General features: G+C 37.8%; 1 protein-coding gene across 1 annotated transcript in view; it reads left to right on the top strand.

Moving 5' to 3' along the window:
* TCERG1L (transcription elongation regulator 1 like) overlaps positions 1–26,784 on the top strand; it is a 304,281-nt gene that overhangs the window by 242,173 nt on the left and 35,324 nt on the right. Inside the window, exons 8-9 of the mRNA XM_051982732.1 lie at positions 5,595–5,749; positions 17,903–17,972. Coding sequence (XP_051838692.1) covers positions 5,595–5,749; positions 17,903–17,972 — 225 coding nt within the window. The remainder of the gene's footprint in view (positions 1–5,594; positions 5,750–17,902; positions 17,973–26,784) is intronic.

The following is a 26,784-nucleotide window of genomic DNA, read 5'->3' as shown; positions in this document are numbered from 1 at the left end:
ATACTGATTGTAGATTGAGCTTTTTTTTTCTTTCTTTTTTTTTTTTTTTTTTTTACCAATGGGATTTAAGATGGATACTAACAATTCCTAAGGATCTGTTGCAGCCAAAATCTTTAACTTTAAATTGTAAAATGAGAGAGACAGAGACAGAGATGGGAGAGCAGGAAGAGAAGATGAAGGAAGGGAGGGAAATAGAGAGCACAAATAACATGGTGTCATTGGTATGGAAAGGAAGGAGTAGGCCAAAGGCAAAGTCCAGGGGGGAGCTGTGACTTTTCCAACGTCTTGAGGTTAGTCCTTGGCCGAGAACCAGATCCCAAGTGTCTGGACCTCTCATTTAAACTTTTTGCCCCCTTAATGTAGAAAGACATGGGAAAGTCTGTATTATCAGTGCAGGTTATCAAGCAGGCAAGGTTGTGCCAGAGATCCCCAGTCTGGGTGAGTGATGTGGATTCAGTATTTTTTTTACCCATTCTTTCATTTATTGCAAATTTCTAGGGTTGCAAAACAGAGGAGCCCTATGTGGAAATTAATGGTGTGTTGTATGAGTGTCTACCTAGCCTTATAAATAAGAGCTGTCCCCCATTTCTTCCTCCCAACCCAGACAGAATTTAAATCAAAAGCAATAGTCAGGGTATTTGGTCAAAAATGAAAACCCATGGGTTGACTCAACTACTCATGACTTGTGCAAGCATGGAGTAGTCACTTGATCAGGCTGGACTTCTGGATATTGGAACAAGGTGACTGGGCACTAAATCCCATGTGATCAATCAAGGTGATCTTCTCGTTGTTCACTCTGATAAGTCTGTGATTTGTTATGTCTGTACTTGTCATGACATGATCCGCCCTGGACTTGTGCGTCCGTTTAAGAGAGAAGCTCACCCCGACATCCTAGAAAGCCTGGAGTACCAAGAGGATTGCTCAGATACTGAGCACGCTGTGACAAAGTGAAAATGTACCAATATGAAAATTACTGCAGAAACATTAAAAATGTATCATTCTGGCTGAAAGAAGCTTCCTGGTTCTCCGTGGCTTTCTGCAAGCCCAGCTAAATCCCACGGAGGGCTCCTAAGGAACGTCGATCTCTGACAGTGGGTCGCCACTTCCTTCCCTATTTGGTGAGCAGAATTAGATGCTGATTCAAGGGGAAAAAAATATATATATCCCAGATTTCTGGCCCACGTCTTCTTATTCTGATGCTAATCTATCTGACCACTGAGGAATAAGAGGGGGCAATAATCCCTGTTGAATAGCATCCCGGGACAAAATTCAAATCTTATAGTTTGGACGCTAGCTTTCAGAGCCACCCATTCAGAGGCCCAGGACACGTATCCCCAGCAGGATTTCTTAGCAATGCGAGATGTAGAATCAAATGAAATATCTTCACTTTGTTCCTAGAGAATTCAGCTGCTGATCTTGGGAAACATTCCTTCACCAATGCCTGAATCTGAAAAGGAAATTACTGAGCTCTTATTGTACATTTTATGTTCCCTTCTAGCCCTGGCTTCCACCAAGGGGGTTCAGGTAGTAGCTGAATTGTGCATAATTTACAACATGGTATAATTACCTTCAGCTATGTTATGCCTTTGCTATATTCAACATCCATGGCCAAGGTCTCCATTGGCTATCCAGGACACTTAAATATTTCCTGCATCCTGGACTGGTGTGAACCCAGTCGTTTTCCCTGATATTAAATTAAACCAAATCACTTGGGAGCTAACTGCTTCTGCAGCCCATTGGTCTTAGCCCTGATGTTTCAGTTGTCCTTAGGCTCAGGAGAGATACCAAGGAGTGCAGAATTTATACAGAGAGCTCTGTCTCTGACCTGAGAAATTCTCCAATTCGGAGTGTCTGATCTTGTGATCTTTGAGTTAGAGGTGGAATAGTAAGGCTTGTTGAGAACTGTTGGCAGTTGGGGAGATTTTCTAAAAGTGCCTAAGCTTGAGCATACACTGATCTATCATGACCAAGGACAAGCTACTCATTTATAGTGAAAACCTGCTCATTCTCTCTCAGTGTGGTTTGATTTATTCCTTGGGAAGTCATGTTTTGCTTGACAAAGGTCCAAAAACCTGAATCTCTAGATAGCTTGCTCATAGGGACTACTTTTTGTGTAAGAAGAGGAAGTGGCTGCTTTCCAGCAAGAGCAGTGATCTTGTAGCTTTTCCTCTCCAGAATGGGTTGGGCAGGACTGGACTGAATTGGACTGGACTGGACTATACTATGTCCCATCTCTTCCTGACGATCTGCCCCTTAGTTATTGGACATGGGTTGGGATTTAGAGAAGGGGCTTTGGATGTCAGAACAGAGATTTCTCTAAAAGAGAGAAGTGGTCTCTAGAGAACTAAACTCGTAACTTTGGATCCATTTGCTCCATGGTAGAGGTAAATAATCGATGGACTCCTAGCCCATAGACACACATTAGGGATTTCAAAAACTTTGGGGACCATCAGTAACTCAGGTTGTGTACAGAGAGCTTCCTAACAAAGATCTGATCACAACCAGCAGGTCTGAAAAGTTTTGCAGCAAAGGTCTCTGGAGGGGAGGTGAAGGAGAAAAAGGCAGATTCCACACCCTGGGATTAGCAACTGCAGCAGAGACCTCTCTGTATTAGCCATCTTGCCCATCAGTCATTAATCCCATGCCCATTCGCCTGTTTTCCCATTTATCCCCTCACTAACTAATCCTTAAACCATTAACCATTGCAAATATTTACTCCTACACCCATTCACCACTGCATCCATTAATCTTTGAGCCAAGTCAGTTTCCATAACCCACTATGCCCATTCACCTCCATGTCCATTAAACTCTCTGTCAATTCACCCATTTACCAATTAATTAGTTTGTCACTAAACATTGTATCCATATGCTCCTGCACTCATTTACTATTGAAGACTGTGATCATTGAAGCCTTTATAACTCCATCCACTAAACACTGTTCCCAGTTGCTCCTGTGCCCATTTTCCATCCTAATTATTAGCCAGCATATTTACGGGCCATATTGATTCTTCTTTCTTGTTTCTAATCATCCCTGTACCCTGTACCCATTAATCCTCTGCTAATTAAATAGTGCGCTTATTTACTAATGAATCCATTTGCCACATATCCTTTCACAATTTCATGGATTAATAATGGAAATTATTTACCTCTATACCCATTAGACACCGTGGCCATTTTCTCTTGTGCTCCTTTGATATTGTACTTATTATTTATCATACCTATGAGTTACAATACCCATTAGTCCCTGTGGCTATTAGCCACAATCTTTATCCAGCATATACAATGCAGAAAGTCATCATTAACTATAATCAGCATGAAGTTTGACCTGAAGTTGGTGCTTTCACCAACTCCATCCTCTTTTCTCTCATTCTCCTTTTCCTAAGATGTTACCATATTGTTTTTAAATGAGAAATCTGCAGTTTATTTCTTTAGCCATGTAAATCATAGAGAAGTTTGAGCACTCAAGAGTTCTTCCATTACAGCACTCAAGATTTCTTTTAAAATTATCCCTTTGGAAATGACTTTATTTGTTCCTGATGTGCTGACATGTTTTATCTTGCTAACAAGAGATGACTTTAGATTATCTTATCCAAGGAGAACAAAATCCTTTGATGTCTAGATGAGTTTTTGAGAAGTCCTGATCTGAATTGGAAAAATGAAGAGATTCGGTGGCTGTTGAGTAAATTGGTTTTATATTAGACTAATTAATTTTTTATCTGAGTCCCCACTTCCCTCAAATTCTGTATCATTAGATACTCTTGTATGCGTCCTATTACTGAATGAATCCTTGAAATCAATTTGGGCTATGCTCATGAGTAGAGATCGCAGAGAGGATTCAATTTATTTGGCATGAATCTACCATTTTGACCCCTTTTATCAATACTGCTTGACTTCAGCTACATAAGTATAGCCAAATGCAACCGTTTCCCAAGTATAAGTAAAAGCAGAGGAAGATTTCTACATGTGATCATTGAAAGTATTCTTACAGATGACTTAGCTTAATCATTTCATTTTATGGTGAAGAAATTGAAATCTAAGAGGAGAGGTGATTTCCCTAAAGTCACATAGATAGTTCATACCAGGGAAAACACTAGAATACCACTTTCCTGATCCTCACATGGTTCTTTTGGCTTTGTTGTCTGTTTTCACAGATTAGTTTCCAAAGAAAAAGGATTTTTAAAATTTAGCTTTTAATATTTTTAATCAGTTCACGATTACTAAAAATCCATGTTTAAAAATAGTTATTAAATTAATTTGTATTCCCCTTTCTAAAATGGTCAAGAATTATCAAATCCAGAATTCCTAATTAAAAGAACATGACTGATTTTGACCTAGCAGTGCCATTGCTGGATCTGTATCCCAAAAAAATCATAAAAGAGGGAGCAGGATCCACATGTGCAAAAATGTTTATAGTGGTCCTTTTGGTGGTGGTAAGGAATTAGAAAATGAGTGAATACTCAACAATTGAGGAATGGCTGAATAAGTTATGATATGTGACAGGAATGAAATATTATTCTTTAAAAAGTGATGAACAGGCTTATTTTAGAAAGGCGTAGAGAGATTTAAACCTAATGTTATGGAGACTGAATGGAGATCAACATATACTATTTTAATCCCCCATTTTTTTCTTATGGATTTTTCCTTTTGTTTTGGTTTTTCTTCTCCAATATGATTCATATGGAAACATATTAAAAATGAGTTTACATTAAATTTTAAAATGGATTTTTTATAAGTAGCTGGGAAAAGTAAAAATAACATAAACATTTTAAAAATAAATTAACAATAGGAAAAAAACAGTGAATTCTGTTTTTGCTGAAGTAGAATATTTCAATTTCAGTACACTTCTATTATTCTAGTTAATTTTCTACTTACATATATGTTTTCATCATACAAATTATAGGATCTTTCTAAACCCAGTCCTAGAAATTTTGAAAAGATTGAATTGGGGATAGAAGTGTTTTTGGATACTCTAGAAGTTTGACTTTTGTTTATGTGTTTTTTTTTTTTATTTAATTATACATATGGGACCTGTCATATATATACACACACATACACATATACAGAGAGACAGAGAGAGAAAGAGAGAGAGAGAGTTTTATTTATTGGATTGTTTGTTTTTAATCAAGGATCAATTACTTTTAAAGACTTCTTGTCTTTGGGAAAAAAAAAAAAAAACATTGGAAAAGAAAAACAAAAATCTAGAAAGCAGAATCTAAATTCTACTCAAGACATTGAAAGATGAGTTCTTAAAGAAATCTGTGCCTTTACTATAAAATTCTGTCTTAAGGTGACATGAACCAGAAACATAATGAGTCTCCTCAAATTGTTGATAATATACAAATATTTAGATTAATTGCTGGTATATCCCTGACACTAATATATCATATATAATGTGGCTCAGGAGTATAAGAATGACAAGGAAAATTTTGCCAAGTACCTCAATTGTAATTCTATTTGAATGTTGTTGATGCCTATGTATGTATATGTGTGTGTATATACACACACACACACACACACACACACACACACACACTAATGGTTTTGCTTCTAAATATATTTGAATTGGACTAAGACAAGTTTGTTAATTAAACCAGGTGTGTGGTCTGGACTGGTGATGACCGAGTTTTCTTCTTCAATCCAACGATGCACCTCTCTGTATGGGAGAAACCAATGGATTTAAAGAACCGAGGAGATCTCAACCGGATCATCGAGGATCCACCACATAAGCGCAAACTGGACGCTTCAGCAAGTAACTAATAGCTGTGATTATTTTCATCTTTTCTTATAAGAAAGTTTTTTGTAATTAAATATTTCTTTTGAACCTGGAAACCAAAATATATTTTCTGGGTGATATTAGCATTTGAGTCATGTGAATATATACATATATATGTATGTATGTATGTATATATTTTGTGATTTTACCAATGTGGCAAATTATGGTATTCTGTGCAGAGATATCTGTACTCAAGTCCTTTTACAGTCAACATACTTCCTTTATTTTTAGAACTGAACTAATAACTGGTTGGTTTGTCAAGCAAAATGAATTTTTGTTTCATCTGGGTAGCAGAAGAAAGCTATTCAAGTTTTTCCCAGTAAAAATTTATTTTTTTTCCACTCAGAATATTTCTAGTCATTATTATGATTTATTGTTTTATTTTTTAGTTGAAATCTTCTTAGTGAGTAAAGAACGAATCGATCTGGCACAATGCAAGATGTTTGTTACTCTCTAGGCCCTTGCTTTCTGTTTGGTTTTGCTTTTTAGGGGGAATGGGGAAGATTGGGTGGGGATAGTTTGATCTAAATAGGAAAAATTCCTGGTGAGGAAACTTCCTTTATCAGATAACTAATTGATTAATAATTTAGTGTCCCCAAAACTTGTTTGGTGATCCCTGGGTTAAGTGATGGTTCTGAGGTCATAAAAAAAAAAAAAAAAAAAAAAAAAAAACAGACCACAGGGAAGGATATATGTCTTGGACACTTGGGCTACTCCCTACCCATTGTTCCATAGAGCTTCTCATTCACTCAGCTAATTAAATCTGCTTAATTATAATGAGTTGTTGTTGTCATTGCCCTTGTTATTGTGTCTTTGTGTTTAATCAACTGGTTAATTGCATTAAGATGCCCACAGGCATAGATGCAGCCAGGGTTCTTTAGTCTCTGTGGTAGAGATTTGGAAAAGTGTACAGATGAGTTTGGTAGAGAGGATCTGTAGTATGAATAGCACAAAAAGCCACACTATGGAAAGAGTTCATTTTGTCTCAGTTCTAATAAATGTTGGTTTCACTCTGTGGTGGGAAATCCTTGCTAAGGGCGCAAAATGCCCGTTATACCTCTGCCTACACAGGAGATCTTGCAGAACATTTGCACTCAGTCCAACGTGTAGCTCCAGTTAGTTACTGTACTAGAAGATGGGACATAATAAATGTGATCCAGTCCCTGAACATGAAAAATTAATGAAAGATTTTATTTGATCACTTTTTAGTTTCTATAATCTGTCTTGTGAACTGAAGATTACAGCTAATGAAACTTTATCCATGACAAAGAAAAACTAGTGAAAGAAGGTTTTATTTGATCATTTTTTTTTTCTACAGTCTATCTTGTGAACAGAACATCACAGCTAATGAAACTTTATCCATGACAAAGGTATCTGATTTTAGGGGGAATCATCAGAAAAGTTTCATCTTTTTCTACTCCCTCTGCCTTCTTTCCTTTTTCCTCCTTTTTCTACTAGTTCTCCTTCTCTGCCTCTTCTTGGACTCTGAACAGCGACTTTTTTTTTTCCATTTCATTTCATCCTAACTGCTTCATACTACCAATGAGCCCTGGTTTCCTTTTCTGTGAAATGAAAGAGTTGGGAGATGACTGTCCACTGACTTTCCAGTTCTGAATCCCTGAGCCTTTGATTCGGAGAATGAAAATGGAATCCACTTGAAATGAGCACAAAGAGAACAGAAAAGAACGGATGTTTAAGTGAGGAAGATGACCCAGAGAGAAAAATAGTAAGCATGTGTCTCGGAGTGACAGCCAAAAGTTATAGGAGAACTTGACAAGGATTAATGTACACATGCTTGGGGAAAAGCAAAAAAGATTTCTGCTTTGCTGGCATTTTTGTTATTTTTTTTTCTCCCTGAAAAAAGTTTCATTTCACCTCATAAAACTTCTTATGTTGGAAATAAGAAGAGCAATTCTACCATAAAAAGAACAAAGGCTGCACTTGTCCCATATTTCCCCATGATGATCATGGCACCCATGCTGAAGAGCAGTTGGTCCAAAAAGACTTTGCTGGCAAGGTTCCAGGCAAGGACTTCATCATTTCCTTAGTATCCATTGATGGGCTGAATTATCTGTGAGGTTTATGTAGACAAGCCTACCTATCTTCAGGCTGGAGGGAGTCCCAGATGTGGCAGTAGGGGCTGAAGAACGAGCTGGGAGGAGACCAGTGTCTCTCATATTAGCACAAATCACCATGATGGGAGTAGACATGGGGAAACCAACACCGTGTTGGAGCCTTGATGAATGCATCACACGGTGACTTCACTCGTTTCATTTAAATCATTGACCCAAGACCAGCAAGAATGAAGTCTCAGCAAGAAACTTGGGCACTCCCCGGGGTTGGAGTTTCTGCTGGAGTGAGCGCTTTTATGTAATTACTTCCATTCCCTCCTTGCCTTTGCCCAATGCCAGCCTTACCTTAGATGTGCAGAGTGTGGTGTCTGTGATCTATAAAATGTGTGAGACATTTGGGTAATGGAAAACAAAAAGCTGTCGAGGCTATGGTTAGCTCTGAGCTCTCCATCCCTGGGGAGGCTCTGAGAGCAGTGGGCACTGGCTACAAGGAGGTCTAATGAGGTTCAGTATTAGAGGGGGAGGGAATTCCCTGAGGGACTTTAAAGGGAAAGAGGAACCTTTAGAGAGATAGATTCTTCTTTGGAAAGATGGCCATTTAGTCATAATTTCTTTGGGATTTGTGCTCCAGATGGCAGCTGAGGTCTCCGATGCTTCACTTCCTAGATGGTCGGTGTGGTTGGGGGACCTCACCTGATCTTTTTCTCCCTATCATTGTCATGTTTTTTTGCCCTTTGCAGCTAAGAGCCTCTTGAGAAGACCACCCACAAGGAGGGTTTCTGCTTCTTCCTATACTCCCATCCTAACTCTTTAAAATCCAGTTTCCAGCCTCCTAATTTCATCAAAACTCTTCTCTCCAAAGTTGCCCATGGCCCCTTAGTTGCTAAATCCAATGGCCTTTCCTCAATCTTCATTCTCTGTTGGCACTCTTGGTTACTCTCTCCTTGATATTTTCTTTTCTCTGACTGTGTCCTGGCTTGCCTCCTTCCTCTCTGAATACTCCTCTGTCTCCTTGTTAGATTCTTTTCCAAAGCATCCCCTCTATTTCCTATATCCCCTGTTTCCATAGGTCTCAGACATGGTTCTGTTTTAGGCCTCTTCTCTTCTCCCTCAGAATTATTAAACACAGTGATCTCATTAGCTCCCAAGGATTTAATTACCAATTCTATGCTGATGATTCTCAAATATACTTTTCCTATTCAGATCTCTCTATTGAGTCTTACATTTCCAGCTCCATTTCAGGTATCTTGCACTAGATGTCCAATAAACAAATTAAACTCAATATACCCAAAAGAAGAATAATTTTGTTTCCTCAAACTCAATCCTAACTTTCCTAGTGCTAGAGCAAGCAACATTCTCCTAGTCCCTCACACTATCAATCTAGGGAATTGGGGGGGAAAGGGGCTAGTGGCTTAGAAGAAAGAGATTGGATTCATGCAATAGAAATAGTTCAGAACCCATTTGGATTTATAATTGGACATAGATTCCTTCCAGGTAGAGCTCCTTTTGAACCCTGGCACTTGCCCTAGCTGATCTGCTGGGCTCCCTCTATGACCTGTAGCACACATTATGAAGCAGCACTTCCATTTCCTATGATGTATCTAACCTGACAATTTACTTACCAACATCTCATATACAATAAACCTCTTTGTTCTCAGGTGCATCTCTGATGGATTTGATTACTTTCATCCATCCCTGAAGAACTCAAAGCCTATTGCCTTCCTCCCATGTGATTATCTTTCCTTTTCCTTCAAAAATCTGACTTGCTCTCTTATCTCAAAATATTTTCTATAAGAGTGTTCTCCCGAACAGGGACTTAATAGAGCACCAGAGAGACTTGAGTTATCACCTGATTTTGAGGCTAGATCAATTTAACAAAAAGTTACAGATGAAAATAAAATTACCCACAAGAAGCAAATAGAGACATGGTGTACATATAGCTCTAAAACTTTGTTGTGGCCCCGAAATATATAAATATACAAATATATATAAATATAAACAACCAATTTTTATTGCCCAGCCTGCTAATGGTTATCTACCAAGTTCAACAAGGTTAGTCCCCTAGCTTTAGCACAAAATTCTGCTCAATCCTCCATGTCTTTCTTTTCTCTCTCTTTTTTTTTTTCTCTCTTCAAAAAAGAAAGACCTTCATGCAGGGAGCTGATTCTCATACTAAGTAAGGAGAGGATAAGAAAGTATCTAGTGGCCTTTGATGAATATTCTTCATGTGGTCCAAAATAGTCTGTCCCTTTGTTTTGAGGAAACAGCTATTTGTGTTTGTTGAAACCTGGAGAAAGCCCCCAGAGTTATACAAAATTGAAATCATGAATCAATTCCTGGGAAAATTCTAAAATGGAAAATTAAAGCAATGATTTGTGAACATGTAAATAGGAAGCAATCCAGCCAAAATGGGCTCTGATCTATTACTGGCACATAATGAGTACATCCAACAGGCATCTTCTGTCTCTGAATTTGGACATCCTTTTCCTCACTCCATGCCCCACATGATAATCTTTTCTCTTCCTGCCTCAGAATCCCTCCTTTCCTTCAAGCAGCATGTTTTGTAGGAAGTCATTCCTTTTCCCCATAGGTATAATATCACCTTACTCTCGGCACTTTGAATTGAACTACTCTGATATTATTTGTACTTGTTATTTTTCTATTAATTCCACATATAGTTAGATCTGTCAATTGTGTGCCCACCCCTCCATTAGAATGGATCTCGTTATGAGTAGGGATCGTTTCATTTTTTTTTTCCCCACATTGCCTGACATATAGTAGAAGATGTTTAAAAAATGTTTTTTATAATTATTTTCTTATCTCTGTTTATTTCACTTAGCATCAGTTCATATAGATCTTTCCATACTTCTCAGTATTCTTCATATATGTATTTCCTTAGCATAATGACATTCTATTCCAGTAATATATCGCAATTCATTAAAAAATATGTTTTATAAGAGAGGGAAGGGGAAGAAAAAGGAGAAGGAAATTATCAATATTAAGCATTTGCTACATGCCAGGCACTGTGCTAAGCATTTAAGATCCCCAGTCCAATAACTTGGGATGGAGGTACTTTTATATTTCCATTTAACAGTTGAGGAAATTGAGGCAGGCAGAGATTAAATGTTTTGTGACCAGAGACACAAAAATAGTAACTGTCAGAAGCCAGATTTGAATTAAAGTCTTCTGACTTAAGGAACCACCTATCAGTCAATTGATTGACCATTCATTGATGAAATCTTTCTAGGTATCATTTCAGTCAATCACCAGGGATTTATTAAATGCCTGTTATACGCCAGGCTCTGGGGACAGAAGGGCAGAGAATAAAACAAGCCTTAAATGCATTAAATTTATATTCTACAGAGACAACATGTGGGGCAGAACACAGGCTTGTGAGTGTGTGTGTTTATAGCATAAATACAGATTTATGAACCATTTCTTTTTGGACAGAACCATTAGCATAAGGGAACGCTGCAGATATTGCTTACCAAAATTCCAACAACTTTGCATAAACTCTCTGATACTACTTTTGTGGAAAAGACAAGAGAGTGGAGAATTAGACAATAACACAATTAGATGGAATCCAAGCTGCTCGGATGACTGAACTCAAAGCATAATTGATAACAAGTAGATTTACATATAACAAGAAATCTCTAGGTCTCCAGGAGGGGTGTGTGTATATATATATGTATATATATATATATACATACATATATATATATATATATACATATATACATATATACACATATATATACATGTATATATATATGTATGTGTATATATGTGTATATATATGTATGTATGTATATGTGTATATGTGTGTATATATATGTAATAAATGACTTATATGATGGCAGAAATTATTTGGACACCAGATTTGCAGATGCTTCAAAGCTAAGAGGGATGAATGACAGTCAGAATCCCAAAGGACTTTCACAGGCTGGAGCATGAACATGAATCTGATATCATGAAATTCACTAGGCACACATGTTACATCTTTATTTGTATTAAAAAAAGTTATACAATTTATAAGACAGAAAAACAGTAATTGTTTTGAACAAAGACCTGGATTGTCAGTAGACTACAAGCTCTATGAGTCAGCTTTGTAATATGGCTGCCAAAAAAATATCTGACACAAATAAGACTGCAGAGACAGAATCAAGATGGTGGAGTAGAGGCAGGGACTTACCTGAGCTCTTCCCTTTTCCCCTTAAAATACCTTTAAGAAACGACGCTAAACAAATTTTAGCTGGCAGACCCCACAAAAAGGCAGAGTGAGACAATTTCCCAGCCCAACCCAACTTAGAAGATTGTTAGAAAAGGCTTGTCACCCCAGGAAGAGAGTGGGATACAGTTCAGTGCTGTCCATGCCAGCAGAGGCCGGGGACCAGGAACAGACCTTGGGGTGACTGAATCAGTGGCAATTGTAGTGGTTTGCCGATCTATCAGCCCAAAGATGGTTGAGAGATCAGACACTATGTCAGAAGGAGATTTGCTTGGGTTTCTTTGCTAATACCAGGGGCAAGACTCTTGTATTGTCTACCCTTGGATCTGGGTCAGACTCCTGGGTCTCAGCCCCAGCACCAGGAGCAGAACTTGCAGCTGTGTGGGAGTAGGGACCCTGGCCACAGTTTCTAAGTTGAAAAGAGTATTTGTGGTCACTCACAGATTGATTTCAGACATCCTAAAAAAGGTTATAAGTAAAAGGTACAAAAAAAAATGGGAAGAAAAATTAGAGTGATGCAAGAACATCAGGAAAAAAATGTCAACATCCTGGTAAAAGCGGCACAACCCCCTCCCCCTAATACTGCAGAAAGTAACATTTTGAAAAGAGAATAGACCAAATGATAAAAGAGGCCCCAAAATCCAATGACTAGAGGAATCCTTCGAAAAACAAAATTTATCGAATAGGAAAGGTCAAAAGCTTGTTGAAGAAAATGATTCCTTAAAAGTTAAAATTGAACAAGTAGAGGCTAATGACTATGAGACATCCAGAGACAATCAAAGAAAACCTAAAAAAAAAAAACTTTAGATAGAAGAAAATGTGAAATATCATTAGAAAAACGACTGTCTTGGAAAAAAGGATCTAGGAGAGATAATTTAAGGAATTATTGGACTCATTGAAAGTCATGATTAAAAAAAATAGCAACTAGACAGCATATTTCAAGATATTATAAAAGAAAACTTCCCTGATCTTTTAAAATCAGAGGGTAAAATAGAAATTGTAAGAATCTACTGATCACCTCCTGAAAGAGATCCCAAAATGAAAACTTACAAGAATATTATAGCCAAATTCCAGCTTACCCACATGGAGAAAATATTGCAAGCAGCAAAAATGAAATAATTCAAATATTGTGAAGCATTCCTGTTGAAAAGATCAGAGATGAATAAAAGTTTGACTTTCAAATATAATATAAAAAAGAAGCATAAAAAGGTAACCAGGAAGAGGAAATCACAAGGGATTCAATAAGGTTACATTGCTTATATTTCTACATGGGAAAATTATCCTAATGACTTGCTCGTTATTACAACATTATATATGTAATTGGAAAAAATAAAATACTATTAAGTAAAAAATGGAGAGGGTAAAAGTAGAGAGAAAGTAAGATAAACAAGGAGAAAATAGGATGAAGGGAAATACACAGTTGGTACTTATTACTGTGAAAAAAATTAGTGAGTTTGATAAAGATGTCATTTCTGAAATATATAGAAAATAGAGTTAAATTTATAGAAATAAAAGCTTTTCCTCAATTGATACATGATCAAAAGATTGAAGAGGCAGTTTTCAGACAAAGTAATTAACACTATGTACCATCATATTAAAATACTCTAAATCAATATTGATGAGAGAAATCCAAATTGAAACAACTCTGAATTTCTGTCTCATAGCTGTCAGATTAGCTAATGTAACAGAAAAAAAAAATTACAAATGTTGGAGGGGATGTTGTCAGATTTCCTACTTTCTCCATGGTGGGGTTAGGGGGAGTGAGGGAGAGAATTTCAAATCCAAATTTGGAGGGAAAAAATGTTAAAATTATTTTTACATGTAATCTTTTTTCTTTTTTTCCTTTAATTCATTTAATACTTTCCCCAGTTATATCCAAACCATTTTTTTTACATTTGTTTTTTTAGATTTTTAAGTTATCTCTCTTGTCCCCACCCACTATTTAAACACACACACACACACACACACACACACACACACACACATATAAAGTCATTAAAAAAAAAAAAAAAAACAGTTCCATAAAAGTCAGGTTGTAAAAGAAGACAGATCTCCCACCCTAATGAAAATAAAAACCTTCAATAAAAATTGTTAAAAAGACAGAGGGAAAGAGAGAATGCTTCAATCTGTATTCAGACACAATCAGTTTCTTCTCTGGGTACAGATAAGATTTTTCATAATAAGTCGTTCTGAGTAGTTGTAGATGATTGTACCACTGAGAATAGCAAAGTCATTTACATCTGCTCATATCAGAACATTACGATTACTATTTCACTTTGTTCAGGGAGGACTTTGCAGTTTTTTTTTTCCCTGAGAGCATCCTGCTCATCGTTTCCCAGAGAATGATAACATTCCATCACAAACACATACTACAATTTATTGAGCCATTCCCGGCTTGATGGGCATCCTGTCAATTTCCATTTTTTTTTGCCCTGAGAAGAGAACGTCTATGAATATTTTATGTTCATATAGGTGATTTCTTTTTTTTTTTTTCAATTCTCTTTTGGTGTTCCTGCCTAATGAATGAATTATGCGTTTTTAGATATAATTTGGGAAAAAGCAATTTTAAATAATTATTTTTAAAATGGAGCTGCCCTGAGATGGGTGTGACTTTCAGGAATAAACATATGACAATCCCTCTTTTTTTCCCTCTTCAGAACTTCACATGAGTTTTTTGGTTTGTTTTGACAGCACAATTTAAGGGAGCTTAAAGAATAGGGCCCCCTGGATGGGAGGGCTTTAAATTCATGCCATGTAAGAATCCTTTGAAGCAAATAGGAATGCTCAAACCGGACCATAGAGGAACACTCATGTTGGTCTTTAAAAAAGAATGAGATGTGTCTATTTGTTTCTGCCTCTTTTTGTCTGTCTCTGAGTCTGTCTATCTCTTTCTGCCTGTCTCTGGGTGTCTATTTGTCTCCGCCTCTTTTTGTCTGTCTCTGTCTCTGTGCGTGTGTGTGTGTGTGTGTCTGCCTGTTTCTGTCTGTGTCTATGTGTCTATTTGTCTCTCTATCTGTCTCTGGGTGTCTATTTGTTTCTGCCTCCTTCTGTCTGTCTCTATCTGTCTCTGTTTGTCTATCTGTCTCTCTCCTCCATACAATAGGAGCCTGATTGCCTTTAAGCATCTGAAATGTTGTTATCATGCAAGGAGTGGTTCTGAGTACCCCAGATGAGAGGGCCAAGAGGAAGAAATGATCATGACAAAGAAACTGAATCTAGGAAGATCTCGCTCCAAATGAGAGCTGGGCTCCATGGGATTGGCCACCTCTGAGAGTGCCGAGGGCTTTTAGGACTGAGGGCATCCTGCTGGCTGTGGTATAGTGGGAATCCATTCATCCTATGGATTGTACTAGAGGGCACAGAGGTTTCTTCAGACCCTCCTTTTTTGTGATTCTGTGGTTCCGGAATATGTTCCTGGGTCCATATTCAGGCCCTTTCTAGCTTGATGGGACCTTCTAAAGTTTCCACAGTGTTGCTTTCATCTTTGGGACCCAGGATTCTTTCTGCCCCCCAATTTGAGTACCAGTCAGCTTGACTGCCCAGCGGCAGTCTGTGCCAAGTGGTGCATGCCCCAAACGGGCCCTTATGGAAAGAGAGAACGTGGAGGAACGTTGTCCGAACCTGCTTAGGACATAAATAACTGAAGCCGGTCTGAAGAAGCGTTGAGTAATCATGTCTCCACACACCAGGTATGCATCATTTGGCATTGACCGCCATTAATCTGAAAACGGACTCCGACTCTGTCCAGATTATCTCCGATGATACCGTTAAGCACGTCCATGAAGATGACCTCTCATCTGTCTCCCTTTCATAGCGAGGGCTCTGTGCTCAGGAACGGAGGAGAGAGGAGCTGGCTGAAAGGGAGCGGCCCCGTTATTGAGCGTCTCGGCAAGCCTGGATGGGGAGTTGTCAAGTTCTATCCAAGATAAAGGTGTGAAGGGCTTCGGCGTGGCAGAAATCGATGCCGTTTCCATAAACTCCACATTCATTATGGAGAGAGGTCTCACGTTCAAGCTTCCTCCGGGAGATCAGACGAGACAAATGAGAGACACGATGACCCGTGTTTGGGCTGCGGGTTGGAAGGTGATTTAGCAAGTGCCGCGATGCCCACATCATTTCCCCTCTGCCCCTCGTGTGACATATTTAATGAGAAAGCACCTTTCCAGCCATGCTGGGAGGAGAGAGCGGGCCAATGCAAGAGCATCCTTATGTCAGCGAACTCGTCGGACTCCTCCAGCCTGTCAGGAAAGAAATAGCGGCGCCCTAGAATCCCTCCACTTGGCCTGCTTTCTCCCATTGGGAGACGAATACCAAACCCAGAAAGCCCACTCTCCCTCCCTTTCCCTAAGCCTCATTAAACATTTACAGCCCCCACCTCTTCAGCCTGGAAGGAAAGGGGCTATATTTTCTGTGCTGATTTTACTTTGTGAAGGAAACACGTTTTTGGAGGAACAAGTGCACTATTAAACAGCAGCAGCAAGCAATCTATTTTTCCATTCTCTGGGCCGGGAAAATGGACTAGAGGAAAGAGACTGAGAATGAATTGGATGTTGCCCCTTAGGGCACTGGCAGAGAAGAGGAAGTGAGAGAGGATCCGAGGTTCGTTCTCAGAAGAAACATTAGTCCTGCCACACTGGGCTCTCTCTGCCGGCCAGCCAGGGCAGCCTTCGGTCCTGATCAAAGCATGGGGTATGCCCCCCCTGGCAGGGAAATTATGGCCAATCCTAGCTCCAGAGACTTGATTCTGCAATGAAGAAGAAAAGCTCATGGTGCTCCCTGCCAGCCCTTGTAAATGACTTCACAGGGAGAGTTAGGAGGAGCTCTGGATAAAATCGGGGCTGGGAAATCAGACAATCAGGCTCCTATTGTACGGAGGAGAGAGACAGACAGACAGAGACAGGTAGAGACATACAGAAGGAGGCAGAAACAGACACCCAGAGACAGGTAGAGAGACAGAGAGACACACAGACACAGACAGACAGAAATAGGCAGACACACACACACATGCAGAGACAGACAAAAAGAGGTAGAGATAAATAGACATCCAGAGACAGGCAGAGAGACAAATAGAGACACACAGACACAGAGAGAGACAGACAGACAGAGACAAGTAGAGAGAGAGACACACATACACAGAGACAGACAGAAAGAGGCAGAGACAAATAGACACAGAGACAGGGAGAGAAAAAGACAAATAGACAGACAGACCCAAAGAGACACAGACACACAAAGAGCAGCAAAGATGGAGACAGACAGAGAGAAACAGACAGAGGCAGAGATAGAGGCATATACACAAAGAGACAGAGACGAGATAGAAACACAGAGAGAGGTAGAGATAGACACACACACACATAGAGACAGATGCTCACAGAGACAGAGATAGAGACACAGGGAGGCAGAGATGAACAGAGATATGAAACAGACAGAAACGGAAAGACAGTAAGACAGAGAACAAATGATAAAGATGAAAAAGGAAAGAAAGAAACAGACACACAATGCACAGTTGTATTGATCATGATCAGTAAGAAGATATATTTCCTATGTTTTGCATGATTGTTCATGTATGATCTATAACAGATTGCTTACTTTCTCATGGTGGGGGGAAAGGAGGGAAAGGAGAAAATCCTAATTTTTTTTCCTAAAGTAATGTTAAAAGTTGTTTTTACATGTCATTGGGGAGAAACAAAATATTAAATTAAAAAAGAAATAAAGAAAATATATTTCCTTGTAGCTTTATATCTTAACTTTTAAATTATCATGTGCTGGTTATTATCAAGAACTTAAGGATGTAGTTGGCAAATTCTGAATATTTCACCTCATATTTTTTAGCAGACAAAAGTGATGGATCTGAGGCAGAAGATGAAAGTGAAGACCAAAACATGAAAACAAAGAGAAACAAGTAAGTAATGACAAGAATAATAATTGGGCTAGATCTGCCATTATGAAATGTGTTAAGTATCAGCCTCTATTGCAATGAAGACTTTCTTAGGTAGAATTTGGATTTAAGAAGAAAAAGAAAGCCTTTTAGGGGCTCTGCTGCCGCATGATAATATGGAAGTCATTGTGAATTCTGAGCATCTGTACTAGCTTAGCAATAGTTCTGGCAGGACCTGCCAACCCAGAAGGATTTTGAATAGAAGCCTAATGATGTCTTATATGTCTCCTTTTATTGTTTTGATTTGTTTTGATTTTTGGTAGCAATGTACATTATTTTATCTCCTTCCCATACCCTCTTTTGATAAAAGAAAACAAAAACTCTTGTAATAAATATGCAAAATCAAGAAAAAAGCAGCAGAATCTCACATTGGCCAGGTTGGAAAACGTACATCTCATTCTTCATCTTGAGTCCACCTCGTCTCTGTTAGGTCTAGCTAACATCTGAGAGCATCACCAGGTAGGCAACAGGATGATGATGATAATGATGATGATGATGATGATGATGATGATGATGATAATGATGGTTTTTGACTACTAAAGATGTTGATGAAGGTAGGGAACTGGGCTATACCAGAGTTGCCTGCAGTGATATTCTGTTTTCCTACCACATGCACATTTTTGGAGAGAGCAAATAGTGTTTATCTAAATAGAGCTGTGGCACTAACAGGATGCACTGGGCACCTTTGGATCACACTTGTGGTAATGTAGGGAGGCCTTTAACAGTCACTTTTGGCTCAAAATGACGATGATCTGATTCTGACCTGCAAAGCAAGTGCTTATCAGCACAAGGCCAGGAGCTGCTTTTGGTGGCCGCACTGTGGCAGGAGAGAGAAAGTGGACAATTTGGGTCCGGATGGATCAAGACAAATGACAAGTTCCCTAGATTTTGTTCAGAAGTTGGAGAGGAGGATGTCTCTGTGCTTTGGGCAAGCAGGGAAGAGGAGAGCTTGACTGTTCTGAGGCCCCACTGTTCTGGCAAGGGGGCAGTGCTTCCTTTGGATTTGGATTGAACTCTGGGTCTTTGTGGAGTGCTAGAGTCGGTCCCTATATTCATCTCAGGACAGATGACTCCCTTAGTTCTTGAGTAACAGGAGGAATAATTCTTGGTATCTATCAGGATCTCAAATTGTGTGTGTGTGTGTATGTGTGTGTGTGTGTGTGTGTATCTGAATATACAGAGCTCCTGAGTCGGATGGCCACTCTGCTGTGGAAGCAGGGCAAGGAGAAGCAGGCTCAATGATTGCTAAACACCCTTCGAATAAGGAAGCAAAGATATGGGAAATGGAACAAGACCCACTAGGGAAGTGGATAGCACAGGATGAGTCCCCAGCTAAAGTCAGGATCAATGCTCTTTGTTTCCCAGGGTATCAGCACAGGGTGGTTGCTGTGTCTAGCTCTGTTGGTCTTTTGGTCTCTGTGTTTGTCTTTGTCTCTTTATCCCATCACCCGAACCCCATTGTTTTTATATTGAGCAGATTTTCTTAATTCTTGAGGAGATTCGGGCAAGAAATTCCTGTCACGTTAGCATCTTACATCCCTTAAATTCTTTTTAAATTTCATTTTAATTTTTTAAAAAATAAGAATGAGGATATTGCATTGGATTTGAGCAAATGGAAGACCTAGCACTCATTGCTAGCATCTCACAGGCACAAGTTGTGTCTCTTTCCTTGCTGCCTATGGCTTACACTTGTTCTCTAAGAGTAGGAATGGTGAGGATGCATTTCTCTCTGGAAAGTCCTTCCTTGCATCTATCCTCTAGGTTACTGGATGATCTCACCAGGAGAGGATATCCAGAATACACAGCAGATTACAAATGAATGGGTTGCTACAAGCCATGTCCTTCTCTGTCCTATAGGTCAATGGTTCTCAAACTTTATTCTCAGTATCTTCATATTATTAAAATTATTGAGTATCAGAGGCAGCTAGGTGATGCAGTAGATAGAGCACCAGCCCTAAAGTCAGGAGGACTTGAGTTCAAATCCTATCTCAGACACTTAACATTTCCTAGCTGTGTGACCCTGGGCAAGTCACTTAATTCCAATTGCCTCAGGGGGGAAAATATATATATATATATATAAGATCTATTCAAAAAGTTTTTGTTTATCTGGATTATATTTATAGTTATTTACCATGTTAGAAATAAAAGCTAATCTTTGAATTTTGTAGACCATCTGAAAAGGTTTCAGAGACTTCCATACTTTGAGAACCAGTGCTCTAGGTGAAATCTTGAATCTTTTCAGTACACATTCACTTATTTTTCCCACCTAAATGCAACCCCCCAAAAACATTTTAAAGTAATGACCACAAAGCATCCCTTTTATAATACAGTCAACTCAACTGAAATGAGGAAAAATGTTTGGTTTTGGATTCTGTGACCAACAATTTGGATGCTCCTCTCAAAATCTAAAGTAAAGATAAGTTTATTTATCAACATGATTCAGGGCCAAAGATACTTTCCCCCATGAGTTTCCTTTGGAAAAGAAATATGTCCCAATGACAAGCTTTCGAATGATTCAAATACTTTAGAAATACTCAGTTGGGGCCGTCTGGCCATTTTTATTATTTTCTGGGAGTGGAATTTTCTTCATAATCCCGGATCTCACGTCTTACCTCAGAACAGCAAGTTGATGAATTGCTCTATTTCCTGCTTTTTACGTAATGTCATGTTCTTTCCCACCAGGGTCTTATGTATGTGCCTTGTTATGGTTCAGAAGTGTTTACAAATATGCCCTCTCTTTTAAGAACTGGAAATACATCGCCAAGAGTTTCATTTAATTATTTTAAGGATTAGTGGTGGAAGGCTTTAGTGCCAACCTGTATTGTTATTGGAATAGGGAGCTCTTGCTAAGGAAATGCCTTTGTCCAACTGTAGGTAAATAATTCATCTCTAACTTATGACCTTGATGTTCCCTTGAGCTCTTTAAGATTAAGTGACATGGTCAAGATCTCATAGGCAACATGTATCAGGGACAAGTCTTGTGCCCAAATCCTGACTGTGAGGCTAGATTTCTATGACTTCACTATCCTGTTCAAATTGTTTCAAAAAAAAATTGCAACAACATCAAAACCATTATATATATATTACTATATATATATAATATGCATAATAAAATATAATATATATGTAAAATGCCCCAAATTATTTTTTATATCTGCCATCTTCATTTGAGTGACTGTATTTGACAGTAGACATAGCCATAGGTTTCTTAAGTAAATGCTATGAGACTCTTTAGCACCAAAGGGGAGAAATAACTTTGCTGTGTTCTCAATATTAATCAGTTCTAAGAGTTGGAAAATATGGACAATCACATCTTAATGACTTCTTGGTAGTTGATACAGATTTACTGTAATGGAAGGGACCATTTAAAATGTCTGTTGGGAACATTGACTATTACAACATTTTATGAACTGTGAATACTTAGCTGCGCATTTTGCATGAAATTTAGCAGCTTTCATGTAATTAATAACTTTGAAAATAGGTACAGTACAAAGTAGAATACAAATGATGGAACGATGATTGGACAACACAAAAATGATAGGATGTGAATCTCTGATAGTGCTATCCTGCTGAGTGCTGGAGAATTTAAAAAAAAGAAAAAGAAAAGAAAAAAATGAGAGAAAATATACAGTTTCTGCCTGCAAGGAGCTCTCCAGCTAAAGTAGGAGACACCAAGCAAACAAACATGTCAAAACAAGCTGCATAAAGGATAGGGGATGTGGTGGGCCGAAGTGCGTTGAAAACAGAGTTCATTAGAAGTTGGACTTGGTCACTTGTGCTTTTCTCACCCTCAGTTTCCTTTCCTTTCTTTTTTTTGTGGGCCCTGACTAGGGAACTTGTATATTTCCTTCCACTACAAACTTCTGATCCTAGAATCAGACTGACTAGATGATACAGAATCCCATTATCCCACTTACTGATGTCTCGGCTTTAGGTTGCCATCAGGACCCAGGGTATCAATGTCTCCTCTTGTTCAGAAAGTCAGAGATTCCTAGATGAGGAAAACTTAAATCCCAATGAAGCAACTACTCTGAGCCTTTAAGGAAGATCTAATTCCTATAGCATTTCCAAGGATACTTCCATAACTGTACATTTTCTCTGGTTTGTGTCATTTTCAACACAAGCTATTATCCTTTAGAATTCTGGACAGAATCATGTTGGGTACGCGTTTTTTATTACTGTTATATAATGAACCTTATTTTTACCTTCTCATCCTGGATGATTTATTGACCATGAATTTACATGAATCTTAGAAAATAGGCCTTTCTGCCTAACACACTGGACCCTTGCCTGTGGTCCTTTTAATATTTCATGGATACCAACAGATGATTTGAGTTGTCCATCTGTTATCCTTTCCTGTTTTCTTTTTAATATAATTTTCTTTTTTCATTACATGCTCAAGATACATGAACATTCCACTAATCAGAGAACAGATGCATGATTTTATATGAAATATGGGCATCTGTTATATGTATTTAATAAAGTGCATATTACATTTAACATGAGAGTAACAAAAATGTTTCCATTTATCTGCATCCCCTTCTGAACTTCCTTCACTTCTTATATGCATCGTATTTTTACTCTTATGCTTGATAAATAGTCTAATATTTTCTGGCTATACATCCTTTATAATGCCATATATATCATATTGACTTCTACATTATAATTAGTTAATAAATTATAATTTAACCCACCTTCACAACTCACCTTTTCTTTTTTCAATGATCTCAAATTTTGATTTCTCAGATTGTGAGGTGTTTTTGATCCACAATAATATATTTCTGGGAAGACTTTGGTGTTAAACCAAAGTTGTGTTTTTTCAGTGATAAGCTGCTTAGTATCAATGAACATGTCGATCGATTTCCCAAACATGATCCAGCATGTTCTCTTCCTTTTATTCACCTCCAGGAATATTTTTTCTCTCTTCTACCCTTACACAAGATAACGATGCTGATGAACACATTATTGGCTGGCAATACCTCTGGCTGTTATGAACTAAACAATATTCTTTTTAAGGAACTTGATACAATGGCCAGTCTCTTTTGTTTGCCTATGGCTGTTTTTAAGAAATGTCTACAGTTTTCCAAGGCTAATAACTCACTATTATTTGCAAACAGAAATATGTAATGTCTCATTATAGATAGACATCTCTCTTCTGCTTGGATATTATTTTTATTGATAATAATGACTAGCATTGTATAGAACTTTAAGGTAGAAAAATGACATATATTATTTCATTTAGTCCTCACAACAACGAGATGGAGGGCATTGTTACTATCATTATCATTTTGTAGGTGGGGAAAGTGAGATTCAGAGATTAGACAGTCACACAAGCTACCAAGTAGTTGACCTTGTATTCAGATCCAAATCCAGTAGTTTTATTCTGCCATCTTCTTGATTCTGCAGGACATACTTCTGACAATGGTAAAATACCCTTTTTGAATATTAGTGTCCTTGCTATATTTATGGATGGGTTGGTGTGTATTTTTAGAAAATCTTTGTGTATTACAAAGAATACCTTTTTCTAGACATCTCTCTCTAAAGGGGAGAAATTCTAATTCAACAGAATGGAATCAAATTAAAATATCACAAGATGTACAAAAGGAGTGAGTGATAGAAATATCTCCCCCTAAAAATGGAAAGGGTCATTGAAAAAATCTTCAAGATTATTTATACATAGTTTTAATGTATGTGTGTGTGTGTGTATATATATATATATATATATATATATATATATATATATATATATATATATAGTGCCTTTTGGTCCATATTTTGTACTATGGAGTCAAATTGGCATGTGTACATATGTGTGCAATGAATATATTGCCCAGCTGTTTTCTATATTATTCATTCAGATCTGTAACTATGACAATATGATGCTGTCCAGAAAATACCCTGAGAAAACTTTATATTTTCTTTAGATTTATCCTTGATATGACAGACATAGACCTTTCTTCTAAATAGCTTAGGAAGGTAAGAGTATCTTCCTGTGCAACCAATATCTTTTCATTTTTTAACAGTATATGATATTTTCAAATTTTAATTTTGTTGTTGTTGTTTTCAACTTGGCAAAAAGCAATAAGTATAAATATTTTGCACAAAAAATTAACAAAAAAAATTGCATAGGAAATTTAGTATCTCTCTTACATATAGCTTATTTAAACATTTGTAAAAATCTATGTTATTGTCAAAATTATCTTGCTTGCATATTCCTCACTTTTCCCATATCTTCTGTGCATTTTTTCCAATGGCCCTGTCTTTTGTTAGAGAAAGATATTTCTATCATTCAATCCTTTTGAACATCTTGTGACATTTGAACCAAACTCTTTTCTGTTGAATTAGAATTTCTCCCCTTTAGAGATATCTAGGAAATGATGTCCTGAATCCCATTACAACAGTATGACCTACAGTATGAATAGTTTCTTTTTTCTGTTTGTTTAGGCTACTCTTCCTCAGTTTCTCATGTTAACTTATAATTGTACCTGGAGTTCTTTGTGGCTATTCCTTCAATACACAAGTTTGGGGATATCACAAGCAGAATTTAACAAAGGGCAAACTAAAGCAATTCTCTGTGTGAGATGCAGTTTAATAGTAAAGGCATTCAACCTACTAATTAAAAAAAATATATAATCTGTTTCCATTTGTGCTCCCCAAATAAACAAACAAAGAAATCAGTAAAATCCAGAGTGAGGATCCACTGTGACTTTCCAGTCTCTGTGTTGTTTTCCTTCTGATTGGCCTAGCAGTATATCTTTTGGATCTCTGCTACCAAATGCAACTGTGATTGGCAGACATCCTATTTATTGCTTTATTGTAGGGAGTAGGGTGGGACAGAAACAATCCTCATGAGAAAAGATGGATCTGCAGCTAAAGAAAGTGGGTCATATTTCAGATGTGTCTGATTATGTCCCCTCTCACAGTCAAGGGACACTAGCTGCCCCTAAGATCCAACTGCCTCGAGTAATCTTGATCAGAAAAAGATGAGCTATTTTAATCAGATTTTTACTGACTTGGTCTCCCCCTTTTAGACCAGGTTGCTCCAAACTTTGGTAAAGAAAAAGCAATGATGCAAGTTATCCCCTGGGTAGTTTCTTAGCTCAATTTGGCTTCTGTTTGTGGTCCTGACCATACTAATTAAGGAGCAGACTTTACTTTAGACCCTTCAGAGGGTGCTATGTGGTGGGTGGATCTCAGGAAATGAATACATTCACAGAGAGACATTAAAGTTATTAAAGTGAACAGTTCAATATTCATAATTCTCAGGCATATCCTATGAAGCTAGTCAGTATACAAGAACAGTCTTTTGGGAACCAATTGTTTATATTCATCTGAGAATGAGACTAGCCAATGTTGGAAAGTCTCCTCAGTGGAACTATAACCATTCAGGGAATAAAACCACTACAAGACCCCACATATATGTAAAACCATTCTCTCTGTGTAAAGTCTTCCCTAAGGAAAAATATCTGAAGACCCTTCTTACCTACACCCTTGCCTTGCCCATAATAATACAATGGAACATTTCTTTGTGATCTAATGGTCAAGAAAAATAATCTGAATAATTCTGTCTTTCTCTTAAATTTATCCTTTCTGTATAATTCATTATTTGAAATGGTTATTTATTCCTCTATTATGATTCTTGGTTTAAAATGCAAAGTAAAACAGTGAAAAAAAGAATACATTCAAAGGCCAAGAAACATATGTCTGAAGCATTATTGATACTAAGACTATGTCTTTATATTAACAATCTACCAAGGATTAAAAAAAAAAATGGAAAAGGAGAGAATAGGTGCATCTGCACTATGGCTCTATAAGAGTGGGAACTTGGGGCGTTTGGTAGAAAGTGTTTCCTGGGCAAAACACAATTTCTCAACAAATGCTTGATTTATTATTGCTATTTTAAGATACAAGGTTATGGCTGAAGGCACACGTGTACATTCTTGTACGACCGCATCATGGAGGAAGGACAAAGTGATCCATGGCTGATTTGTTATTCATGACAGGGAAGTAGAAACAAGAGGTGAGAGTGGCAGAGAAATGCTGGCTTGCACTCAGGGAGAACTGGGTTTGAGTCCTTCCTCTGCCCTTCAGGTGTTCCGTGACCATGTCCAGCCCAGGGGCTCCAATAAAAGGCAGAAAACAATACCTGCAGGACCTACATTGCAAAGTTGTTTTGAGGCTCAAATAGGGTAGAATATAAGCTCCCTGAGGGCAAGTCTAGCTCATGGGACCTAACATGGACTTGGGAGATGGCGCTCACATAAGAATGGGTGTTCTTTGATCAAGAAGATGTGCATAATGTATTTTGTATCCCTTAAGGTGCTACAGTAGATCTCAGTTATTGTTACTGAATGGCATTTCCCCACCACTCTTAAATGTTGGGATGATGGTCAAATCAGCCCATCCTGACTCTGGTCTCCCCACCCCTGAGTGATTGCCTCCCCAGTAAGATCTTATCTAATTCTTATTTATCATCTTGTTCAGGGCTCATGACATGTGAGGACTTCTGAATCTCTTTTTGAAACATATTCATGTTATGGAAATGCAGATCTTTGGAGTGAATTCCAAGGCTTCTCTCTCTCATACTTTGTTGACATTTAAAGTGATAAGTGGATATGAAAGTTATTAATGATGAAACAGATGACCTTATGTATTGTTGAATGTGAATTTGTTTGTAAATATGTATGTGTGCATATAATAAACTGACACTAACCCAGCCCTAGATTAGATATGAATAGAAATGTAGTGCTACTCATTTTTTTTCTTTCTTTTCTAT

This window comes from Antechinus flavipes, chromosome 2 (genome assembly GCF_016432865.1).
Source record: "Antechinus flavipes isolate AdamAnt ecotype Samford, QLD, Australia chromosome 2, AdamAnt_v2, whole genome shotgun sequence".
NCBI classification, from domain to species: Eukaryota; Metazoa; Chordata; class Mammalia; order Dasyuromorphia; family Dasyuridae; genus Antechinus; species Antechinus flavipes.
Note: the sequence above shows the minus strand (reverse complement) of the source record. Positions and strands in the feature narration are given on the sequence as shown.